The 24,715-nt window shown below is 42.8% G+C and overlaps 1 protein-coding gene and 1 long non-coding RNA gene across 3 annotated transcripts in view; one reads left to right on the top strand and one right to left on the bottom strand.

Annotated features, from left to right (window-relative positions):
* Nucleotides 1-21,900, top strand: part of PLCB1 (phospholipase C beta 1) — an 887,760-nt gene extending 865,860 nt beyond the window's left edge. For both annotated transcript variants that reach the window (XM_068232505.1, XM_068232506.1), the window contains one exon: nucleotides 15,843-21,900. In XM_068232505.1, coding sequence (XP_068088606.1) covers nucleotides 15,843-16,073 — 231 coding nt within the window. In that variant the 3' untranslated portion in view covers nucleotides 16,074-21,900. The remainder of the gene's footprint in view (nucleotides 1-15,842) is intronic.
* The window catches only part of LOC137504300 (uncharacterized), a 132,943-nt gene that overhangs the window by 102,954 nt on the left and 5,274 nt on the right, over nucleotides 1-24,715 (bottom strand). The window lies entirely within an intron of this gene.

Genomic DNA, 24,715 nt, shown 5'->3' on the forward strand with positions numbered 1-24,715 from the left:
TAAAAAAATTATTTACATTTTTTTATTTACATTTTTTATTTATTAATGTTTGTAAAACATTATTATCCATAGGGGGTCTTAGGTTTAGGCACCACCAGGGGGGTCTTAGGTTTAGGCATCAACAGGGGGGTCTTAGGTTTAGGCACCAACAGGGGGGTCTTAGGTTTAGGCACCACTAGGGGGGTCTTAGGTTTAGGCACCACCAGGGGGGTCTTAGGTTTAGGCACCACCAGGGGGGTCCTTAGGTTTAGGCACCACCATGGGGGTCTTAGGTTTAGGCATCAACAGGGGGGTCTTAGGTTTAGGCACCAACAGGGGGGTCTTAGGTTTAGGCACCACCAGGGGGGTCTTAGGTTTAGGCACCACCAGGGGGTCTAGAGGTTAGGGATAGGTACAGGGAGGGTTTTTAACAAACGTAAATATAAGTTTGAGTTTAGAAACAGGGAAGATTAACGTTTTAAGAATTGCCGATCTCGTACACATTATTTAATGATTTATAAATTCTTAAAACACTATTTGTAAACGAAATTATACACAATATTTTTATAAACGATAATACTGCTTATCGTTTACACCACGCGCCCTTTTTTCCCGACGCCCTTTTTTGATGTACGCGCTTCTCCACCTATCACATGACATGGGACTGAGGCCGCATGGTAATTGGCTGGCTGCACAGCACTTGCAAACTGAAAAGGGACCTGTATCACCATTGGGAGAAGGTAATGTATAGCAGGTAATGGAAAACACCCTGTAGCCACTCTGCATTATGTACAGGACCTGGGGAGGGGGTTTGGGCTAATTCCTGGCCCAGTGTAGTTATGTCCGTTTGGATAGATGTTCTAGAACGACAGAGTTTGGGAATCATTTCTTTTCTTAACCTATTGGGGACCAGCTGCCTAACCCCCCTTAAGAACCAGGTGAATTTACTTGCGGGGGGCGCGTTTGGGGGGGTCAGGCAGCCAGATCCACAGTGTGGCATGTTGGGTCAGATGTCCCCCCTTTAGCCAGATGTTCCCTCTATCGCCAGAAGCTTTTACTGCAGTAGCCTCCTCCGCTCTTGCCGGCATCTCCGCTTGTACTGCCGCTCAGTTCCAGGTTGCAGCTTGATGACGTCATCAAGCCACGACCTGGCACTGACTTCAGAGCATGCGGAGATGCTGGCAAAAGCGGAGGGGGTGCCGATCGTCGGGGGAACGGCAGGAAGGTGAGTGTATCGTCTTCTTCCCCTCCCTACCACCGCAGCTGTTGCAGTGGTCACTACCACAGTGGTCATTAGTACTGTACTGTCTTTTCTGTTCCAGCATGTCTGGCCTGACTCCAGATCAGTTGGAGCGGCGGTGAGGGATGATGGGATGGCTGCATTGGGGGTCCTGGGTGTCTACACCTGGAACATTCACTGTTGTGCCAAGTACAGCATGTAAAACTTTACCAGAAGGGCACAGGGGCAAGTGGTGAGTCGAAGGAAGACACTGTGGACACAGGAGAGGGGGGCAGATGGCACATGGGACACCGGACAGAGGGGGCACAGGGGGTTGATGGCACAAAGGGGACACACACAGGAGGACAGATGGCACAGAGGGGTCACAGGAGGGCGCAGGGCAGCAGATGGCACACTGGGGACACCAGACAGGGGACACAGGAGGGTACAGGGAGGCAGATGAGACACAGGAGGACACAAGAGACACAGAGAAGGAGACAGCAGCAAAGAAGGACAGAGAGGACATGGGAGACAGAGAAGGACATGGTGACATAGTAAGACAAGGAGCAAACGAGGACACAGGGGGACAGAGGCAGTCATCAGGGAGACAGAGGAGATACAGGGGGACAGAGGAGGTCATGTGGGGAGCAAGGGAGGACACAGGAGGAACACAGCATGACACAAGAATTACAAAGAAGGCACAGGGTGGATAAAAGGGGGGGGGGCATAATAACTGGGGGGATGGGAGAAGATCCACAAGATGCCTCTGCACCATGGATGCACCAGGTTTAGTATATTTTTTTTACCCTGGTTTTTGTCCTTTAAACCTAGATGCGTCAGGAGTGTCTTATAGTCCGAAAATACAATAAGTATTGTACAGGAAGCAGCATGTCTTGCCGCAGTTTATTTGGGCACCCTATAATGAGGGCATGGTTCGAGCATTAGTGATGACTGGCGATCATCCATGATTTGTTGCTGAAAATCGGACACAACTGCGTTAGTGGGCTTAGGCTTTGAGGCCAGTTTCACATCAGTGATTACTGCGTTAGTACGTGGTAATGCCCATCTGGCAGCCAGCCAAGCAGGAAGTGACGCTCGCTTCCTGTGGCCAAAGTGATGATGTGTGCGGATGGGTATTGCTAAAATACGCTTCCATGCATGCGTAAAACATGCGGCAGGCATTTTAACACACACGTGTTGCCATAGACTTACGTGACTTCCGGTTCGCCACAGGTCGACGCAGAATCGCACGGTAACGTAGGTTTGCCCTAGTATCGGGGATGTGGCAAAAACATCACTTCCGTCACATCGCGCCGCACCAGGTCGGTATGAAAGTCCCATAGACTTTCATTGCCTTGCAGTGGGATGTGGTAAAAATACTGCCCCGCCCCAGTGTGAAAGGCCCCTCAACGTTTTGAGACTGATTTTGCAAACACAAGTGGGCAACCAGCTTAAAGGGATTCTACTTTATTATACTTGGCACTGGGTGCAGCAGGAGGAGGGATACTTGGCATTGGATCTAGGATACCCTTAAAGAGAAGCTCTTTAAAAATCAGTTTTAGCTCTTATTTATGTTAAGGATCTATGCCCGACCTAAAACACCGCTATCCTCAGGCTGAATGAGGGTTTTAACACCCTCAAATCCCCAGGGCAAAAACGGGGGAGCATTTCCTGGAGGAGGCAGAGCTTTCTGCAGTAGCTCAGCCTCTCCTTGCATCAATCCCAGCTGATCGCTGCCTCTCACAGTCTTCTTTCACTGAGAGGGGCGAGGGAGAGGCGGAGATCTGCGGGTGGATTGACGTGAATGGAGGCAGAGTTACATCGGTAAGCTCTGCCTCCCTGGGCTGCAAAATCTACGACCAAGAAAGTCATGGATTTTTGCCCTAGGATTTGAGGGTGATAAAACCCTCGTTCAGCTGCCGGATAGTGACGGTTTTGGTCGGGCATAGATCCTTAATATAAGTAAGAGCTAAAAACTGATTTTTAAAAAGGCTTCAGAGTGTCTTTAAAGACAGATATTTCCTATTCTCGTTATTTTAAGGGATGCCAAGAAAGACTTCACTGAGTAGTTCAAAGCAGCACCATCTATACACCGATGGCTTGTTTTATGGTGGATTTAGCCTTTCCCCTGGATAGATTAGAGGAGTGGAATAAAGCTGAGTGACCTTAACCTGCACCCCACACACGCCATTTACCATTGTGCATTAATTCACTAAATCGCACATTCCTACAAAAGGCTGCAAGATAAAAGGAAATGCTTCAATCGCCTTACTATTTAGTGAGGGAAATGGCAGGAGTGGTAAGCTGTTATTAGCAGTAGGGGAGGGTGCACTGGATGAATTAAACCCAAGTTGATGAGTTTTTAAATGGATCACAGTTTTTTTTGTTTTTTATACAACTGATCAAAAGCCAGTGGCTAAGATGGGAATAATTAAAATATGTTTTAATTACACTGAGTTGTTTTGACATCGAAGAAAAGGGGAGGCAATGAATGAATTTTACTCCTTACTCACACAAACTTTACTAACGTGGCCAAAACATGATAAAAGGTCTCCTTCCCAAATGAAACAACCTGATCTGACTGTGATAGGCGCTTTCAGTAGAAATGGCCTGAATACAAGATGGCGGCACCCACACAGTCACATTGCATATTGATATGAACACATGGAACCTGCGGAGCTGTGAAAAATCCTGACATTTCTCCCACTCTACAGATTGTGGCCCACATTCAAAAACTTTTTCTCCTGACATTTCTTTTTGGAGAGTTTTTCAACTTCTTTTTAAAATATCTTTTTAGCACTTTGCAATGGGGAAAGTACCACAAAGTTGTTGAAAAAAGAAACTTAAAATAGTTTTGAGTATTTTCTTGCTTGCTGGTGGTTATAACCTCCTTAGCGGTATGCCGGACAGTGTCGGACTCGGGCATACCGCTCTCTGTCCTCAGGAGTGCCCCAGGATGAATTAATTGCAGTAATAGCTGCAAAACCTTTAGCTAGAACTAGGCTAGCTAGTACAAATGCCCAGCACCTCCCGATCCCCCGTTTGTACATTACCCAGCCTGGCTCCAGCGATCGCGCAGCCTCCCCGCACAGGATCGTGTAAGCGGCTCATAGAGGCCAAAAAGCCTCCTTACTAAAATACTATAGAAAACAGAACGTCTGGTTTGCATAGTAATTCTTCTGTGTCCCCAGATAAAAAAAAATAGGTAGCCATAGTGCGATCAGATATCAGTATTAGGTGGCCACATGTACCCCCAGATCTCAGTATGAAGTAGCCTTTGAGAATCTAGACATCAGAAGTAGCTAGCCATGTGTCCCACCAGATATCAGTATACGGTAGTCTTTGTGTCCCAAATATCAGTTTTATGTAACCATTGTGCCGCCATTTATCAGAAATGAGTAGCCTTTGTGCATCCAGATAACAAGTACCCATTGAGTAAAAATCCAGCCTTAAAGTGGATCCGAGATAAACTTTTACTCATTGCATAATTGTGTTCCTTTCATATAGTTTATAGGGCATTCCTCATACTTTTTTTTAATACTCTAGTTCCCTATAAACTAAACAAGCCTTGCCCACAGCTCCTTTTGTGCCTTGGCACTGTAGCAATAATTGCAGTATTTGTATTTGCAAGGGCATATGGGAGCTCAGTCTGGGCAGGAGGAGGTTACTAGCCAGAGATTTCAGAGGCAGAGGGGAGGAGGGAGGAGGAGAGGGGGACTGAATTTATACACAGGCAAGCTGATAGCATCTCCAGCCCTCAGCCTGTGACAATGTGACAAACAGAACATGGCTGCCCTCATTGTATCACAGGAATAAATAATCATAAACTTGTGAAGCTCTTTGCAGATAGACAAGACAAATAACATTTATATCGCGCTTTTCTCCTGGCAGACTCAAAGCGCCAGAGCTGCAGCCACTAGGACGCGCTCAGTAGGCAGTAGCAGTGTTAGTGAGACTTCAAACCCTGGTCTCCTGCGTCAGAGGCAGAGCCCTTAACCATTACACCATCCAGCCACTACTTTTAAACTTACCCGGACAGGAGGTACAGTGAAGCTGGAGCCCAGAGCGGAGAAAATAGATATGCTGTCTAAACGATCTACTCTTTAGATATGATATATAGACAAGTTACTTGTAATAGATAGTTTTTCATCTCGTATCCGCTTCAAAATTAAATTGTCTTCAGGGGCCCATACACTTACCGATTTTTCCGCCGATATACAGCCGATTCGATCACTGTGATCGAATCGGCTGTGAAATAGTTGCACAAACGCTGATCGAATGATCGATTTCCCGTTCATTCCCGCCATTCCTGTCCATGTGGAGGATTTCACTCGATCGCCGGTGGGTCGACGTTCGAATACCCGACGACCGACGCTAGTGGCAATACATTACCTGATCTGGTGCGAGTCCCCGCTGTCACCACTACTTCTCCCCGCTGGGCTGCGAGTCCGTCAGGCTTCACTTCTTCCTGTCCCGGCAGGAAGTTTAAACAGCGCCCTCTACTGTTTAAACTTCCCCGGACAGGAAGTACAGTGAAGCTGAAGCCCAGAGTGGAGAAGAATACAGCGGAGACCGGGGGACTCGCGCCGGCCGGATCAGGTAATTATGCGGGGGCCCGGGGGGCGGCAGCAGCGGCAGCTTCACAGATGGTGAATCGATTCCATGCTGAAATCGATTCACAATCTGTTTGCAGTAAAGGCAGCCATACGATCCCTCTCTGATCAGATTCGATCAGAGAGGGATCTATCTGTTGGTCGATCTGATGGCAAATCAACCAGTGTATGGCTACCTTTACTGGCCTTATACTGTTGCATTGGCATAATTGTGGCTCTGCTTATCACGAAAGAGGGTAAACACTATCTTCAATGGAGAATGTGCTTACAGTGCGAAACTGTTACTGAAATGCAAGCTGAGCACACAGTTGACAGACACCATGCAAAGCAAACTCTGACTTCTTCTGTCCTGTAGGCAGGTACATTCCACCCATTGTTGTTAAGTCTTCACTCTGTTATTTTATCCCTCTGAAAGAAAAACATTTTGCATTTTTAGGCTATTTTTAGAAGTTGTGCAAGTCCCCTCCCCACTATTACATTTGATTTATGAGAGCTGTCAGTGTGAACAGATGTAGGGAACCAGTGGAAGGTATAGAAATGTGATGTACTAGTCACTGGGTGATAGGCCCAGTGCACACCAAAAACCTCTAGCAGATCCGCAAAACGCTTTTTTCAGAGCGATTCTAGGCATGTTATCTACACATGCCTAGCGTTTTTGGGAGAGTTTTTGTGTAGCAGATTACAAATATTGTTACAGTAAAGCTGTTACTGAACAGCTTCTGTAACAAAACCGCCTGGAAAACCGCTCTGATCTAGCGTTTTCCAGAGCAGTTTTCCACTTTCCTATACTTTAACATTGAGGCAGAAACGCCTGAGAAATCTAAAAAATGCTGCAGCCCCCGAGTTTGCGTTTGTGGAAAAAAGAGCCGCTCTGGTGTGCACCATCCCATTCACTTTCATTAGCCAAGCGGTTTTCCCCCTGCAAGCGTTTTCAAAAACGCTCCAGAACTGCTCTGGTGTGCACCAGCCCCCAGAGAGAAGATCATAACAATGTCTTCGCTACCTTCAAGCTGGTCTCTTCTCACCTTTCCATTGAGAAGGAATTAGCGGGACATACTTACAAAGTTAGTAGAAACAGCATCCTAAATTACAATGATGCCATAACCTGCTGGTTTCCTTGGGAACTGCAATGAACATTGGCTTTGTGGGCCTTTACTACCACCAACAGTACGCATATCTCATTTGTGAAAGTACCGATAAACAGACCTTGTCCTCCCCTCCCTTCTCAGTAGGACGGTATGAACTGCAGAAGATAGCAGATCAGCTCTTCCATATAATGCTGTGGGGGGTAGAAGGGGGAATGTCATCAAAAGTGACCACAAAGATAGTTTTGGTGTTTATGCCCTTTGTGTATAGGTGCGTACACACCTTTGATCGACATCGCCAGGCTGAGTTGCACACACACATGTCAGTTGTATAGCTGACAACGCACTGTGTTGCTATGCGGGGGGACGATGAGTGGTGTGATGTCACGCGGGGGGCAGGGGAACGGTGCAAAGAATGGGATCAGTGTCGCTAAGGGGGTCAGCTCGGCGGATCACTTGTGGGTTGGGAATTGGGGGCTGCCAGACAATCATCTGATTTTCGGCTGAGGCGGCCGTTATTCAGTGCAAAGCACCTCCTATCACCTGCCGATTGCCTCTTCTTAAAGGACACCCGAGGTGGAAATAAACAATTGTATCTATCCTGCTTCTCCTAAAAATGACTTTTTAAGATGGTCCATGGTTTTTGGTTTCTGTGCTTCTAATGTTCTATTTCTTAGCTGTACTACACATACAAATCATTATCTCATTCTCATAGGTTTATTTTCACTTCAGATTTCCTTTAAGTGTAAGTAAATCAACTTGTTAGGGGCTGTGGAATGAAAGTAGCAGCACTGGTTGTTACATCACAGCAAGTGACGTCAGTAATTATGTCAGTGGCGGTCAGGATGCATCTGGAGTGAGTGCGATAGTGATCATTTCGGCAGTAGGACCAGAATCAATTCATCAGGGCCGGTTTACACTCGGCGCTTGGAGCGCCACTTGCCCATGATCGCAATTTGCGGGCAAAATCTCAGCATGAATTGCACTTGTCATTCTTGTTCAATAGAACGAGAATCACATCGCAATCACATCTGCAGTGCGTTTGTGATAGATTAAAATCGCAAATGCTGCTGTGGGAATGTATCCACAGGGATACATTATTAGCAGCACTTTCCCGATTGACGGTGATCAGCAGAGCTCTGAAAAATCGCCCAGTGTGAACTAGCCCTCACTGACGAGGTAGCAGGTAATCTGCAACGAACACCAGCACACACCAGCACACACCAGCATACACCAGCACGCACCACACAGACGCACACACACACACACAGACGCACACACACACACACACACAGACGCACACACACACACACACACACGCCACACACACACACACGCCACACACACGCCACACACACGCCACACACACGCCACACACACACACACGCCACACACACGCCACACACACACACACACACTCACACTCTCACACACACACACACATATATACACACACACACACACACACACACTGCCAGGGTTGACCAGGCTGCTCTGCCCGGGGGCTCTCTCCAGCCTGCCACTCACACACTGCTTACTTTAAGAACTGTAAAGATTATAATATAAATACCAGAGGGATTATCCATAACAAGGTTTGTATACATTGTAGGTAATAAAGCAGATCCGTCACTCCTGAACAGACGTTCACCACCTTCACGGAGGGTATTTATAACCTGGGTTTATTTTCGTATCATTTCTATGGCTATTCGCTCAGACATATGTATCCTCAGAATGACTCTCTGCACAGAGGACCTTTGTTCTGCACTGTCATTTATAAAAGAGAAGGAGCTGCATCAAAGATAAAAGCACCTTCTCGTGGAAATGTACAGATTGTGTTCAGTGTAGCGCTAATAGCACGGCTCACACCAGAATCTGTGCGGAACTCTCTGTTCTGGGCATCTAGTAGGGGTGATCAATGATATGCAAATACTTCTGAGTTTATGCAAATATATATATATTATTTAGGCAAATATATGCAGCTTGAAACTGAACCAATCAAGTCCCACCCAGGTTTAAATTATCGCAGAAGGTGAACAGAGGCGCCAAAAGGATAAAATATACTAAAAGTATTAAATTGCTGAGGAGGTAGCGGTGGACTCACTTCCCCCAAGCAGACATGAAGCTGCCAATTTTTCATCAAAACAAATTTATTCACATACTCCAAAGTACAAGCAACACGTTTCGCAGGTGTATTCCTGCTTCCTCAGGCAATACCGAGTAGGAGTATCACACAGCAAAGTGTCTAGTGCACGCCTAGCGCCTGTCAGGTTTAAATTAATTGGTCGAATTTTTGATATTTGCATAAAACTGTACATATATTTACATAAACTCTGAAGTATTTCCATCTGATTGATCATCCTTAGCAACTAGGCTGGGGTAGGCTGTAGTTGTAAATATCAATGATATTCAAATTTTTCGAGAAGCTGCAATTTTATTGCAAATTTGATGCAGCTTGGATGCGGTCCAATTAAATGCAGCTGCTGCCGATTTGGATTGGCGAAATGTCAAGCTACATAAAATTTGCAGCAAAATGATGGCGATGTGGTTAGCACTCTCGCCTTGCAGCGCTGGGTTCCTTGTTCGAATCCCAGCCAGGTCAACATCTGCAAGGAGTTTGTATGTTCTCCCCATGTCTGTGTGGGTTTCCTCCAGGCACTCTGGTTTCCTCATACATCCCCAAAAACATACAGATAACTTAATTGGCTTTCCCCTAAAAATTGGCCATAGACTATGATGGACATATGACTATTAGGGATGATCAATAATATGGAAATACTTCCAAGTTGATGCAAATGTTTGCACATTTATGCAAATATAGGCAGCTTGAAAATGGACTCATCACTTTAAAGAGACTCTGTAACAAAATGTTGAGCCTTATTTCTTCTGTCCTATAAGTTCCTATTACTGTTATAATGTGGTCTGTCTTACTGCAGCCTTTCCTACTTGCACTGTCTCTGTAATAAATCTTATCTCCTTTCCTCTGTCGTGTCTGTCGGGCTGAGGCTGGAATGTGTGGAATGTGCAGGGCTGCTTGTAATTGGCAGAAGCTTTACACACCCCCTCCAAGCTCTGCATGAGTCACACAGTAAGCTGTTCTCAGCGTATCATACTCTGGTTAGAAGCCAGTCTTTTGTTTGCAAATGTAAAGTTTCAACAACAATAACCGCGCTCCAACTGAGCATAGGATCCCGGAGATATAACTCCCACAGATGTCACCAATTAGCAAGCTCCAATACTCATGGGAAAGATGAAAACTGTAAGACAAGATAAAACAGGAGCGCTCTATGGTGCATTAACGTTTTATTTCTGTTACAAAAGGATTAAAGTTGCACAAGATGTAAATGCTATAAAAGCATGTCGCCCAACATCCGGGCTATGAGGTTTCCCTTTCTCCCTCTCCTTCCTCCGATTCCCAATCGCTGTGGCCAGTAGCAGGGATGTCGAGATGGATATCAGACCTGGGGGTGGGTTGGGATCGTCGGGACCTCTAACTCAGTGCCTGTAGCATCATTACGCGTTTCGGCGTGCCTACGCCTTCATCAGATGATGCTACAAGCAAGTGCACTGCTTAAATGGAGCTGTTTTTTGGTTAATTGCTGGTAATGGAGGGCGGGGTTATCTAGTGGGCGGGTTTATCGGGATTACTATGCCTTTGATTGGATCTTAAATATAAGCAAACCTTTTGCCTCCATTGGAGTATATATACATATATACACACAACCCATCTATCTGGATGGCTAAAAATAGGTGTCAAACTTACTTTTTTTATATATGGGAAAGGTATTTTCCTCCTGTGTTGTAGCGCTATCAGAAGTGAAGACGCTGGCTCCGTGTGTTCTAGTTTCCTGGACAGAGACTCCCATACAGGAAGCGCAGTTCGTGCATCCAGCTCATTAGAACACACGGAGCCAGCGTCTTCACTTCTGACAGCGCTACAACACAGGAGGAAAATACCTTTGGGTCCTGTGTCTCAAGTTTTATTTACCTTGCCTAAGCTGAAGATCAAGCAATTAAAGGCCAACTAATGTAAAAATTGTAAATTAAATACATACATATAAATGTACTCTCCTCCCAGAGTAAAATGCACTATAAATTACTTTTTTCCTATGTTGCTGTCACTTACAGTAGGCGGTGAATAGCTGACAGATCTGTCAGGTTTTTGTACTATTTAATCTCCTCGTGGGGATTCTCAGTTATTTATTTATTCACAAAAAGACTTACTCAGGCAGGGAACACACTAGGCAGAAACACTAGCGTTGCGGAAAACACAGCGCTAACGGACATAATACAAGTCAATGAGCCGCATGTAAAAACGCATATACTTGCATTTTGCAATGTGTGTTTAAAAACGCTGGTTTTGTTGCATATTTTTCAAAAATGCGTAAAAAATGCACATAATGAAAGTCAATGGTAACGCACAGGTATTGCGTTTTAGTGCACTTTGCATGCGTTTTTATATGCGTCTAAAAAAACAAGTTTGATGTATTTCCACTTCCTATTGACTTACTAGAGATTTGCATAAAATGCAACTCAAAACGCATATGCGGTTTGTATATGCGAAACACAAACACATTAAAACGCACGCAAAACGCAAGAAAAGCGCATGTGCGGGGAAAAAAAGGCAAAATGCAAATGCACAGCAAACACATGGAAAACGCACTAAAGACACACAAACACATATGCATCAGAATGCTGTGTTTCCCACACTGCCAAGTGTGTACCCAGCCGGAACTCAGAACTTCTTCTCTGCTCTAAAAGATGAGCAACAGCATAATAACCTTTACAGAAAAAAAAACACATTTCTTTGTTCTCTGCCCATTGAAGTCTATGGCGGTTCGCCATATTCTCAAACTTCGCTGTTCGTGAACGGAAAATTTGATGTTCACGACATCTCTACAGATAAAGACTGATGGAATTATTTACTGATATAATTATTTTATTACACACATTAGCAGAGAGCAAACAAAAGCTTTCATGGGGGGTAGATTGTACACTGTTCTTTAAACAGTTTACAGAAGTCACCGGTGCTAACCTCACACTGGAGAAATAATGGGCAGCTAGAAGGGGAGGGGGGAACATTGAAGCTCTTTTAGCTTTAGAAACCAGATAAAATAGTGGTGCTTGGTTGCCTTTAATAGAAAATCCCACCCTGGTTGATACTAGGGGGTTCATGTAGACACAAAAATGCAGCATGTTGGTGTAAATGATTTTTTTCCTCTCCCTACACTGCCTCATTGCACAAGCCCCATGTTGCCTTCCCCCTCCCATATATTGGCTTTGCATAGTGAAGCTTGCGGTGTCAGTGTGCAGTCAGTCACCATGGCATTCTAGTGCAGACATGCAGAGAGCGTTTAGCGGAACAGCCGTGGGAATCTTGTCAGTTGTCACCAGTAGGACCTGAGCTATATTTGTTGTACGTTCAGGAAGCAGCTCCCTTTTTATAGCATTCTGTATTCTACCTTTTATGGGTACTTAATTAAACTAAGTATACAGTAGACATCTCTAGCCTTATATTACCTCGCAGGGAGCCAGCTGAAGAGCGTTCAGCTGAATTAACCAGAGCTGTATAGCTGTGCCAGTCTCTGCTAAGACTAACTTTACAAATAGCTTTTTTTTTTTACAGAACACCTGGTTCAGTCATGGTGAACAGGGGCGTAACTATTAATATTATAACTTATTATTTAGTATTTATATATCGGCGACACCTTCCGCAGCGCTGTACAGAGTATATTGTCTTGTCAGTTATCTGTCCCTCACAATCTAATCCCTATCATAGTCAGATGTCCATGTTTGTGTCATATAGTGCATGTATCGTAGTCTAGGGCCAATAGAAGGGGAAGCCAATTAACTTATCTGTATGTTTTTGGGAGGGAGGAAACTGGAGTGCTCAGGGGAAACCCACACAGACACTGGGAGAACATAGAAACTCCCTGCATATAGTATTCTGGCTGGGATTCCACTGGGGACCCAGTGCTGCAAGGGGAGAGCGCTAACCACTACGCCACCGTTCTGTCTTCTAGCTGGCCCCTCCCCCCCAAGACTCAGTATTAGGTAGCTTCCAGCTCCCCCCCCCCCGATTAGGCAGAGCAACAGTGGAGCGTTATACTTTACCTACTTTCTGCCGCGGGAGCGGTCCTCTCCACTCCTCTTCACTCCTCTTCAGTGCAACTCCGCACGGTGCAGCTCCCATCTTTGTCATAAGACATGCAGAGACTGGAGCTGCAAGGTGATTTATGGCTTCAGGGTGCTGTTTTCCTCACTCCTTTCCTCAGTGCATCCATGAAGCTAATCACCTTGTGGCTCCTGATGCCTGTGCAAAGAAGTAAGAGCGAACATAAGCACCTCAGTCACGTCCAAATGGAGGCGCTTATGCTCGTTCTTACACAGCAACAGCTGCTCCCTGTATAGCCTGATGAAGCGGGCGTAGACCCGAGAAACGCGTTGCAATTGTTGGAGCTGTGAATAAATGGTATTTTGCTGTTCAAATTTACTTGTGTGAGTCTACTGTAGGAGGGAAGTCCATCACTACCTTCTCTTTTAAGCATTTTTTAAACCTTTTACTCTACAATTGGTGCCTCTGTTATATTGTTTACACTTGCAATCAAAGTCCACCCTTTGGTGGTAGGGGGACACCTCATCTTCCTTCCTGTCTACAGAGAGCGACTTTTAGCCCGAGTGGGGTGGGGCCTAATCTCCCCACCTGCGATAACAGTGGTTGCCTTGGTGGCAACCCATGTTTGTGAGTATAAGATCTTTCTGATTAAGATTGTATCGAATACTCGACATAGTGCACTATCAGAGGCTCTCGGTCTTACCTCATTATCTTTTTGGAGCATAGAAAGGGTCATGGAACTGCTCATCAATACAGTCTTGAAATAAGACAATTAGGGTCTAAAAGAGGAATGTCTATTCACTGGCAATGCATAGCATTGTGTTTTTTTCTGATATTTTTGTATTAATTTTTTTGTACTAAAATACGTTGTTTTTTGTTTGTTTTTGTTTTGTTATGTAACTATGAAATAATATATATGAACTATTCCTAGTCTCAGTCCTACCAGCAGGTGGAGCACCACAAAATGAGTAAAATACTTGACCTGATTACTTTATCACTGTAGTTCTGAGATAGAGATGGTTAAAAGACGGTAACAATTTCAAGAATACAACGTTATACTAATTGTATGAACATTTGTGCACTTTTGGATTAGACCAATCAAAATCATCCGCTACTGGTCTTGATTGGTCCAGCTCCAAACTAAAAACGATTGCATGTACCTCATTAACTATCTCTGTCCTGAGAGGTAATAATATTGTACAAATTGGGCCTGATTTACTAAGGCAGCCATGTCCAGAGAACCCCAGGCATCTTCAGTGGGGATATAATAAGCAAACCTGGACTGAGAATGAAAATCAGCTGGGTCACAACAGAGCATAATCAGAGTTTCTGAGATGTATGTGAATTGAGGATTGTGTCATTGAAACTGCAATAATGTGTTTTTTGTATATGTTGCGGCCAGAACCCGAAGTGTGGCCACTTCGTGTTCTGGCCGGCCACTTCGGGTTCTGGCCGGCCAATGTGCGAAGTGGCCGCAGTGCAGCGGCCAATGATGAAATGTAATGATTACACTAAGCTCAATGTATTTTATGGCCGTGTCGCTGCTGGCCAAATGTATTACAAGTTGGTTAATGTAATTAAATATAGCCGGCGGCAATGTAATAGATGAAGCCACTGCCTCCTCTCCTCCTCCCCCCGATCCCCCTCCCCCCCCCCCCCCCCCCCCCGCCTCTCTCCTCTACCTGCCTCCTATACAATACGGAGCAGCCGGGGACACGGGGTGGAGGAGGCAGTGTGAAAGCCGGCGGCTTCATCTATTACATTGCCGCCGGCTATATTTAATTACATTAACCAAGTTGTAATACATTTGGCCGCAGCGAGACGGACGTAAAATACATTGAGCTTAGTGTAATCATTACATTTCTAACATTGGCCGCTGCGCTGCGGCCACTTCGCACATTGGCCGGCCAGAACACGAAGTGGCCACATATAGATATAAGAAATCAGCCTGGGTTGATAAAAAAAAAGTCCTAACTTTGGGCGCCTGGATGAGTCCACTGATTTATGCATTTGTCAGAATCTCTCTGTTTTTCAATATGACCCAGGTGATGACTGTAGTCTCTTACTGCATGATAACAATAAATTCAGCCCAGGTTTGCTAAATCAGTTTTGATACAGCCGGTCTTTGGGCTGGTGCACACCAGAGCGGTTCTGAAGCGTTTTTTAAAACGCTTGCAGGGGGAAAACCGCTTGGCTAATGAAAGTGAATGGGATGGTGCACACCAGAGCGGTTCATTTTCTCCACAAACGCAAACTCGGGGGCTGCAGCATTTTTCAGATTTCTGAGGCGTTTCTGCCTCAATGTTAAAGTATAGGAAAGTGGAAAACCGCTCTAAAAAACGCTAGATCAGAGTAGTTTTCCAGGCGTTTTTGTTACAGAAGCTGTTCAGTAACAGCTTTACTGTAACAATATTTGTAATCTGCTACACAAAAACGCTCCAAAAAACGCTAGGCATGTGTATAAAACGTCTCTAAACATGCCTAGAATCGCTCTGAAATCTGCTTCAAAAACCGCTAGCGTTTTGCAGATCTGCTACAGGTTTTTAGTGTGCACTGGGCCCCTAAAGGTTGTTTAAAGAAATCAGGCTATGTGAACAGTATGTTTTACAAACAGTCAGCCGTTGCCATGGTTGCAAGTGTGGGCAATTTGAGCTCACTCACACTCAGTGTTAGAAATTCTCAGCTGGCTGAATAATAAAGTACAAAAAAAGACTTGTGCAACACCATCCTATATTTGTATGTCAATTCTATTTTTCTTTGCACACTTTAAATCCAGCCTGTTAACAAAACCTCTCTTAAACATTGTATACTTCCTGTTTGTCTTCCAGTTGCAGGTTGAACTTGACCAAGAATACCAAGACAAATTTAAGCGACTTCCTATGGAAATACAAGAGTTTGTCCAGGAAACCATGAAGGGAAAATTCAGTGAAGACGGTGAACACAGCTCGACAGTCCTAACGCCTGAAAGTGGGAAATCTCACAGTTCCGGCAACCACAAAGGCCAAGATCAGGAGGAGGAAGCAGAGGCAGGAACTCCAGAAAAAGCATGTGACACATCGCTCTAATGGTGACTGCACGGTCACAGTGTTTTTTGTTTTCATGCTGCCAGGGGGAGCAGTGAGCACACAAGATGCCTGTTACCTATTGTGCGCAATGTGAGCGCTGCCTCTAGTGGCCGGAAGCTTAAGTGCTCTTTTTGAATGCACCACTTCCAGAAGAAGTAGATTTTTATTGCACTCAGCAGTATTTTTTTAAAAATAACATCCAAGTCCTGGTGCAGTTTTTGTGTAGGAAGTAACATGCGTACAGTTCCATATTGCTTCTTTGTTGATGTTGCACAGGCGACTAAAATTAGCTTCCAGGCCATATTCACTGTAACAAATGGGCAAGATAGACTAGTACGGTGCGTTGTAATAACTACAAGCCTACATCTGTTTGTGTTGAAGTCCGAATACAGTAGACTATAGACCAGGGCCTATGATGGTGTCAGGTTGCACAGTAATTGACACTATTTGGGCTTCATGAAGTGGTTTGGGGCTGATGTAACCCCAACAACCAATCAGAACCAACCTTCCTTGACCTGGGTGGAAACCTGATTGGTTGCTGCTCAACCATATTAAATAAGCCTGATCGTCTTATTTTGACTGCACCTGAATAGCTAAATATTTTGCTTTATGTTTGCACTGATACATTAAACCCTTTGCTTTGCAAGCACTGGTTGCTTGCTCTTTTGATATTTTATGTAATTGTAATATAAGTAATGATAGTTCTGTCTCGACTGTGGTCACAGCGAAAGAGACCATTGCAGCAAGTATTTATCGATGTATGCCCATAGTGTACCTCACACACGCTGAGGTGTTGAGCCTGTGGGTTTTATTTATGGGTACTGTACCCTCAGGAGATGGAAAAGGGAGCCAAATGTGCATGTCGGAACAAAGGAAACTAACTCCTTGGTTAGATTCTGCAAATTAGTAAAAATAGGTGTAAGATTTTTTTTTTCCTTCCTCCTGTTGTATTAGTGTCGTATTGTATGTTGAAGTAGTTTTTGGATATAAAAATTAAAAACAAAAGAAATATAGATATATATAAATAAATATATACATATATTTTGCAGGATCAAAAATAATGAAGTATTATAGTTTATGTAAACTTTTTCTGAGAACTGTAAACAATTATATAAAAAAATGGAAGGAAGCTTTACAGGAAGTAGCGTCTGGGAGGCGTTATTATTTCTGTGAGGCGGTATTACTTATTTCTGTAGAATAACGACATAGATGAACATTGGTGGCATTTTAATAATAATCGTTAATAAAAAAAAATGCAGATCAAATCGTCAACATCCATGAGCTTGTCTACAACATCACATGATGTAGGCGGCCATTTTGTCAGCCATTTTACCACACTGTATGATATAATGTAAAAGGTCCGATCTGTTCGATAACACAAGATGTTGTGCCTAATATTCTTGTTGTATCTAAAATTAATGAAGTTGCACAACCTAATTGATGGTTGGCAGCAGTTGCTTTGAGGGAACTCCAATCCAGCCTCATGATGGCTACCTTCCGTGTGTGAGAATGAGTTTTGGGTTTAGCTACCGCAAGCTACAATATGTTAATGTTTACCTCTTTTATTCATAGTCATTGAACTGAAACAAAGTAACACCTGTTTTTATATCTTCATTCTGTACCTCAGCAGTCGAGGTTACACATTTAGAATAATTGTATTGGTTTGTTTGGAGAGTATGTACCTTCTTTTTAAAAGTGGAACTTTGATTGAAATGAAAAATTATCATTTTTTTTAAATCCTGATTACCAGCAACATAGCAGAACTTCCTGTCTGCTTGTGGCTATGCTTTGGCAGCCATTTTGATTGCTGTTTCAGATCGACAGCTAAAGATACAACAACAACAAAAAAGTTATGTGTGAATTTAATTTTTTTTTTGTTTTTGTTTTTTATTTTGATGACACTGCTAGGGATTATGGGAAATGTAGTTCAGTGTCCCACTGACACTTGGTCCAGCAAGTTACATCAACCACACACTGGGGCTAGAGTGATGGTGTGTAGTTAATAACTTTTAAAGGCATCTGTACAATTTTTACATTAAAAGTGAACCTAATAAGTCAGATCAGGAATATGTACGTTGCATTTTCTAAGAGCCCACCTTCCATAAGGGTGACAGAGGCTGCCACTGATGCTCATTCCTAATTTCCTGACTGTTATGCTGAACCTCTGACTTAACTATAATTTTTGAATTGAAATGAAATCACTGAAAATAAAAATTATGAACTTATAACCAGGAAATCACCAGAAGGTCAGCAATAGCATCGCCCATATTTCTTTTATCACTGGCTAACTTTAAAATTAGAGTCCAGCCAACCTTTTTTTTAAAGCTTGAATAGAGCTCGGAAGGTTTTGAGCATCTATGCATTACTGTTTGTGGTCCCACAGAGACTTTCCTTACTGAGCTGTTGTTGGAAATAAAGCAAGAAGTAATGCAATGTGGACGCATATAGCAATAAATAAGGCTATCAATAAGTGTCCTCATCTGTGAAACTCACTTCCTGTTCCTGCCATCATCTTTACTACTGGCAGACAAGAAAAAAACTAGACAGCACCAACTGTTATTATTTATGACCACACCTACTTCCATTGTGATAGGCCAAAAGGTTGTTTTTTTTATAGATACAGTATACATATGCGCAGAAGGAGATAATGTTGCTTAGTAGTTGGCCATTATTTCCCACTACGCAACAAGGTTCATAGGCAGGAAAACTGTCCTGACATCACACTATGGGAGGGGTTCCACCACAATATAAGTTCAATCCTTGGATACAGTTCCTCTTCAAAGGGTAAAGCCAAACAAAATGAAATGTTATCTTTTATTGTGTCTTTTTTTCTATACTATTTTGTCATGTTTGCAGGATGCAACTGGTGGCTGACTGATCTGTGGTAAACCTGACAATGTCATATATCTTTTTCCCCACACTGACTTTTTGTGGTTTTGGATGAGCTAAAGATGGGCGTGGCCTAATTTGCCACTGTTGTTCTACAAGTACAGCTGAAAGATGTGTTGCCTCAATGTTTCAGTCCTTGACTATCACTCTACAGACTCTTTTCACTGCCAACAGATCTGAGACACGTTGCAGCGTGGATATAAATATATCATAGGAAACGTTTTCTGTGATTTTCAACTCTTTGTAAATTGATTAGCTGTTCTACTTAAACCAACACAAGTACACATTTTATTGTATTCTAAAGAATGGATCAGTATGGAAGAGACTTGTAAATGGACTGTGTTAATTTAATAAAATGAAGTTCTAGTGGTTTACTGTATATACACAATTTTATACTGTATCTATGAAGTGAGACTTTTTTTGCAGCTGTAATGTAATGTGTTACATATCTTGCATTGTTTTGGCTATAACCGTGAAACAGAGCTCAAAGATAACCTGTCACCTACAGTGGAGGCAGCCATATTGAGAATCATTTGATGATGGAATGGAGGAATAGATTCTGCTGCCCGTAGCAACCAAAGTCCCCCCCCCCCCCCACACACACACACAGTTTAGGTTGCGAGGGTTTGGGTTTTGGGTCTCATGTTTCTGCATTCGTTTTGTAGTAGCGCTCGTTCGCTAGTCATCTTTCAGTCCAACTCTGCAACACCTTTTGCCCATCATACCAGAGTAGATTTCTTCAGATTATTCAAAATGTAAGAAGACATTTTTTACATTTGGGGAGGGTTTATTACACAGAGCTCCCCCCCTCCAGAAAAGTCTTCTCGTTCTATACCATTTTAAACAAAGGTAAGCAATGTCCAGTTGTAGAATAAGGCCTGGTTCACTCTGGCACTAGAAAATGGTCAGTTAGCAGATCGTAACAAAACAGATCCCAACAGATGCAAATGGATCCATTGTTAACCTATGGATCTGTTGACATTGGTCCATTGGAATGGATACGTTCTGCAAGCTCTGCTGAATGGACCACGAGTTTGGTGCTGGTGCTGCAGCAATTTTTTCAGACACCGGAGTCCAGTGTAACATAAACGGGGCATGGGAGGCAATAAGAAACGGATCTGTACAACACACTGGCTATAAATGAACCATTCTAGCCAGAAATCATTGTTCGGTACTTGTAACGTGACTATATATGAATGAAGCCTTGGCCACCACAGTTTCCTTACCTATAGGGTTATACTTGCTTATTAGGCAAATTCTCCACACAACACTGATTGAGAACACAGAGAGTACTGTAAAATATGAAGTTCTAATTATTTCATAAGCTATTCAAAACAAGAAAAACTAAATTATTCTAAAATGCTTGAAAGTTGGGATCAGCAAGAAGCTGAGAAACGGAAGTCTACCATAAGTCCATAGCTTGACCAGAGGCATGTCTATGGACAACAGCGCCTATGGCTAAGACTGAAATCTGCCCTGGGGTATAGAAGAAGGAGGAGGTGTCACCATCCCAAAAATTTTTTACGTGTAGTCTCAGTTAAATTGGTTGTGTCCAAGTTGATGTGAATCGTGACCTGTAAGAATGAAGTATGGCAATAGGTTAGCCTGTACATAGTTTCCAAATAACAGTTGGGCAGCTTTTCCCCCAAATAATGTAACCAGGCAGAAGAATGCCCCCAGATAAAAAATAGAATCTAGATCAGAGGTGGGCAAACTTTGTAAGGATCAGGCCACATTTCTCTTAAATCCTTCCTCTCACTGCTACTGCAGCTCACTCTCTCCTTCCCGGAGGAAGAATGGTGAGAAAGGATTGAGTAAAACTCACCCTATCACACTCTCCAGCAGCAATCTCCATGGCAATGGTGGCATCATGTGACACTCTGCTACGTAATGACAGCAGGTCACATGACGTTGCCGTTACCATGGAGATTGCCGCTGGAGAGTGTGATAGGGTAAGTTAGCTTTCTTGTATGTGCTCTGAACGTATTGTTCTAAGGATGATGGGAGGGAAAAGGGGAGAGGAGCAGAATCTGCCCTCTATCGATGGACCAGCTTCATAGCATCTGTGGGCTGAATCCGCCCCGCGGGTCGTAGTTTTCCCAAGGCTTATCTAGATGGAAACTGTCAGGAATGCTATGGAGCAGTGCGCCGAGTAAGAGGCGCCCATGGCACATTCCATACCTGTACCCTTGTAGATACGCCGTTGAGCTTGACTTGTTGCTATGGGCAACACACATTTCCCTTCATGCACAAATTTGAAGCCCAAGATGTCTGCCTCCATTGCCAGCGACAAGTACACTTTACTATTATTTGAACTAGACTTAAAAACAATTACAAAAGGTTTTTATCTCATGTACTACTTAGTCTTGTGCCTTTTCTGTGTTTGCTTGTTACGTGTTGAATGTGTGAAATAGTTCATGATAAATATTTTGTCATGTAAAATAGCGCATAACATACAATGAATATTCTTGATTGTATACTTTGGATATCTGTATACTACTGACTAATGCTTGGATTTTCCAAGCCAAAATACACTTTAAGGAAAAAAAACAGAAAGAAAACCTCTTCACAAATGCCGGCCATTTTAAACTGACAGTACTCCGTTTTGTATGTTAAAAATAAAGAATAAAATAAAAAAAGCTCACACACTAAAAGGGACTTTGTCGAAAAAAAATGCAAAATGAATGTTCTAGTAAACCTGGTTATTAATATTGTGAGTGATTTATTGGACTTTGTGGTTTATACTGTATGTCCGAGGCATAGGAATAAACGGTACCTATGTAATTAGGTTGTTTATTTCAAAATTGGTCTATAGTTCACAAACTATTTTTCATTTGGGGTAAGAATTCTATGCAATTTTGTGGCATGGTGTTTCTTCCAACTGTAACGTTGTGCTTTCATCACAAATCCAAAGGACAAATAAAAATATTAACACAAAGGTGGCTCCGCAGTATTTTATGGCACAGTATTTAATCTTAAAATTAAAGTGGGGCTGTAGTGAGATAGTGGAATTCAGTAAATTATCCAGGATAACCATTTTTACCATAATTTTCTTGCTTTCAGCATCAGAAGAACTTCCAATATATCTACACGGTATACCATAATAATCGTGCCTATTAACCACTTCAGCCTTCAGTGTTTTTTCACCTTGTGCATCCAAGCAACTTTCACCTCCCATTAATTTGCCAATAACTTTATCACTACTTATCACAATGAAATTATCTATATTTTTATTTCCCACCACCATTTAGGCTTTCTTTGGGTGGTAGATTTTGCTTAGAATTATGTTATTCTAAATGCATTTTAACAGGAATATAAAAAAAATGGAAAAAATGCATTATTACTTAGTTTTAGGCCATTATAGTTTTAAAATAATATATGCTATACCAGAATTAAAGCCCACATATTTTATTTGCCCATTTGTCCCGGTTACTACACCATTTAAAAAAACTTGTGCTAAATAAAAATATTTTGTAAAGTCACAAAGATTTCGTCATTGAAAACACCTCATTACCTTTTTCGCTTTTAACTGTTTTTAGAAATTTTTATTCAGCCAGGGCGCCTCTTTCCCCTTATGTGCATTACACCATTTAAATTATGTCCCTATCACAATGTTTGGCGCCAATATTTTATTTAGAGATAAAGATGCATTTTTTGAGTTTTGCGTCCACCACTATTTACAAGCTCATCATTTAAAAAAATAACAGTAATATACACTCTTGACATGCATATTAAAAAAAAGTTCAGACCCTAAGGTAACTGTTTTTTTTATTGTAATTTTTTTTTTATTAAAAGTTTTATTTGGATATTTTTGGGAGAGTGTAGAAAGTAAGGACTTAATTTTAAATGTAAGTGTGGGTCTGTTTGTTAAAAAAAAAATGTGTGTAGGTGTAATTTTGGTATTTGGCCACAAGATGGCCACGACTTTCTAGGCCTCCTGTAAGTGTACTATTTAGCGAAAGTGTAACTTAGAACGATCACGGCTTTTCAAAGAATCCAGCGATCATTCTTACAGGGACTTAAGTCAGTGAATGGGAACAGCATTCCCATTAATTGGTCTCCGGACTAACGGGCGACGTCGAGAGCGTGTGATCGGCTGTGGCAGCGAGTGGCAGCAGAGGCAGCCTTTTAGACGTAGCAGCTATGTACAAAAGGCTTAAGTAGTTAAAAAGGGCTCCTTATTCACAGCAATACAAATCTTTTCTCTATTTGCTCCAGGTGTATAAAAAGGGCGGCGCATTGATATAAAACAATTTTCTCATTTTTAACCTCTTGAGGACTGCAGTGATAAACCTCCCTAAAGACCAGGCCATTTTATGTAAAATGGGCCACTCCAGCTTTAAGGCCAAGCTGCAGGGCTGCACAACACAGCACACAAGTGATTCCCCCCCCCCCCCCTTTTCTACCCACCAACAGAGCTCTCTGTTGGTGGGGTCTGATCACTCACCGCGTGTTTTTTTTAATGTAAATATTTTTGTTATTTTTTAATGAATTTCACTATTTTTGAAATTATTTTTACCCTAGACCACGTGTGGAACTCCAGGCCTGGAGGGCCAGATCCATGCCAGTGTTTAGGATGGACTGAGAAAGAGAGGAATGTGTTCTACCTGATTCACCACACCTTTCCTGAGTCAGACCCATCAATTCATTTGAGCTGTATCAAAAATGTGAGAGGATCTCGGCCCTCGTAGGACCGGTTTGACATACCTGCCCTAGGCCCTCCCTCCCCCTGCCAGCCAATCATTGTGATCAGCTGTCATAGGCTTCAGCCCCAGGACTTTACGCCGATCGGAGTTAGGCGGTCCATCGGCGTGACGCGGTTGGCAAGCAGTTAAAAAGGTGCTGTGAAAATATAAAATAAATATATTGCTTGTTACCTTTAACTTTAATTTCCATACCAACTTTATCGATTACAATAACCCATTATTTAACAAATAATAATTTGTAAAACTGTATAATTGTTTCTAAAACTGTTCCCTATGCTTTCTTAGAAATAAAATCGTTGATATTTCAGCTTTTTGAACCACAATGAGCAGCTTACGCTATTCTCACTTGTGTTACAAATGATCATTTTTCAACAAACTTACAATTTTTTTTTTATTCTATGTCAAATAAAACCATAAACAATCATATAATAATTTATATTACACAAACAAAACTGGGAATTGAATTAAGGTTCGGCACCATCAGGGGGGGTCTTAGGGTCAGGCTCCACCAGGGGGGTCTTAGGGTTAGGCTCCACCAGGGGGTCTTAGGGTTAGCCACCACCAGGGGCGTTTTAGGATTAGGCACCATGGGGGAAGGGGTCTTAGGGTTAGACATCACCAAGGGGGTTTTAGGATTAGACACCACCAGAGGGTTTTTTGGATTAGGTAACACCAGAAAAGTTCAAAAGATAATTAGTTCTCTTTTGTTAGACATGACTGAAGCATGTTTTATATTACACTGGTAGGCCAAATAATAAATTGGCACAGGACTGCCATGAGCATTTAAATATGATTAGGGTATAGAGATGTGATTGTAAATGCCTCTGAGGAAGAGAGATCTCTTAAATGTACTCGGTAACATAGAAAAAACTATCATCGCTATATAAACACATAGAAATAATAAATAGCTAATATTAATCAGTTAATATGAAGACTAAACACACTCTGACACAGACTGCCTGGATGCGCGATCTATTGTGGTAAGCGGGGCGCATTTCTGTGCAGTCCGTGATAATCCGGGCTTCAGGGGGACCACAGCAGACTATC

This window comes from Hyperolius riggenbachi, chromosome 4 (assembly GCF_040937935.1).
Source record: "Hyperolius riggenbachi isolate aHypRig1 chromosome 4, aHypRig1.pri, whole genome shotgun sequence".
Lineage (NCBI taxonomy): Eukaryota > Metazoa > Chordata > Amphibia > Anura > Hyperoliidae > Hyperolius > Hyperolius riggenbachi.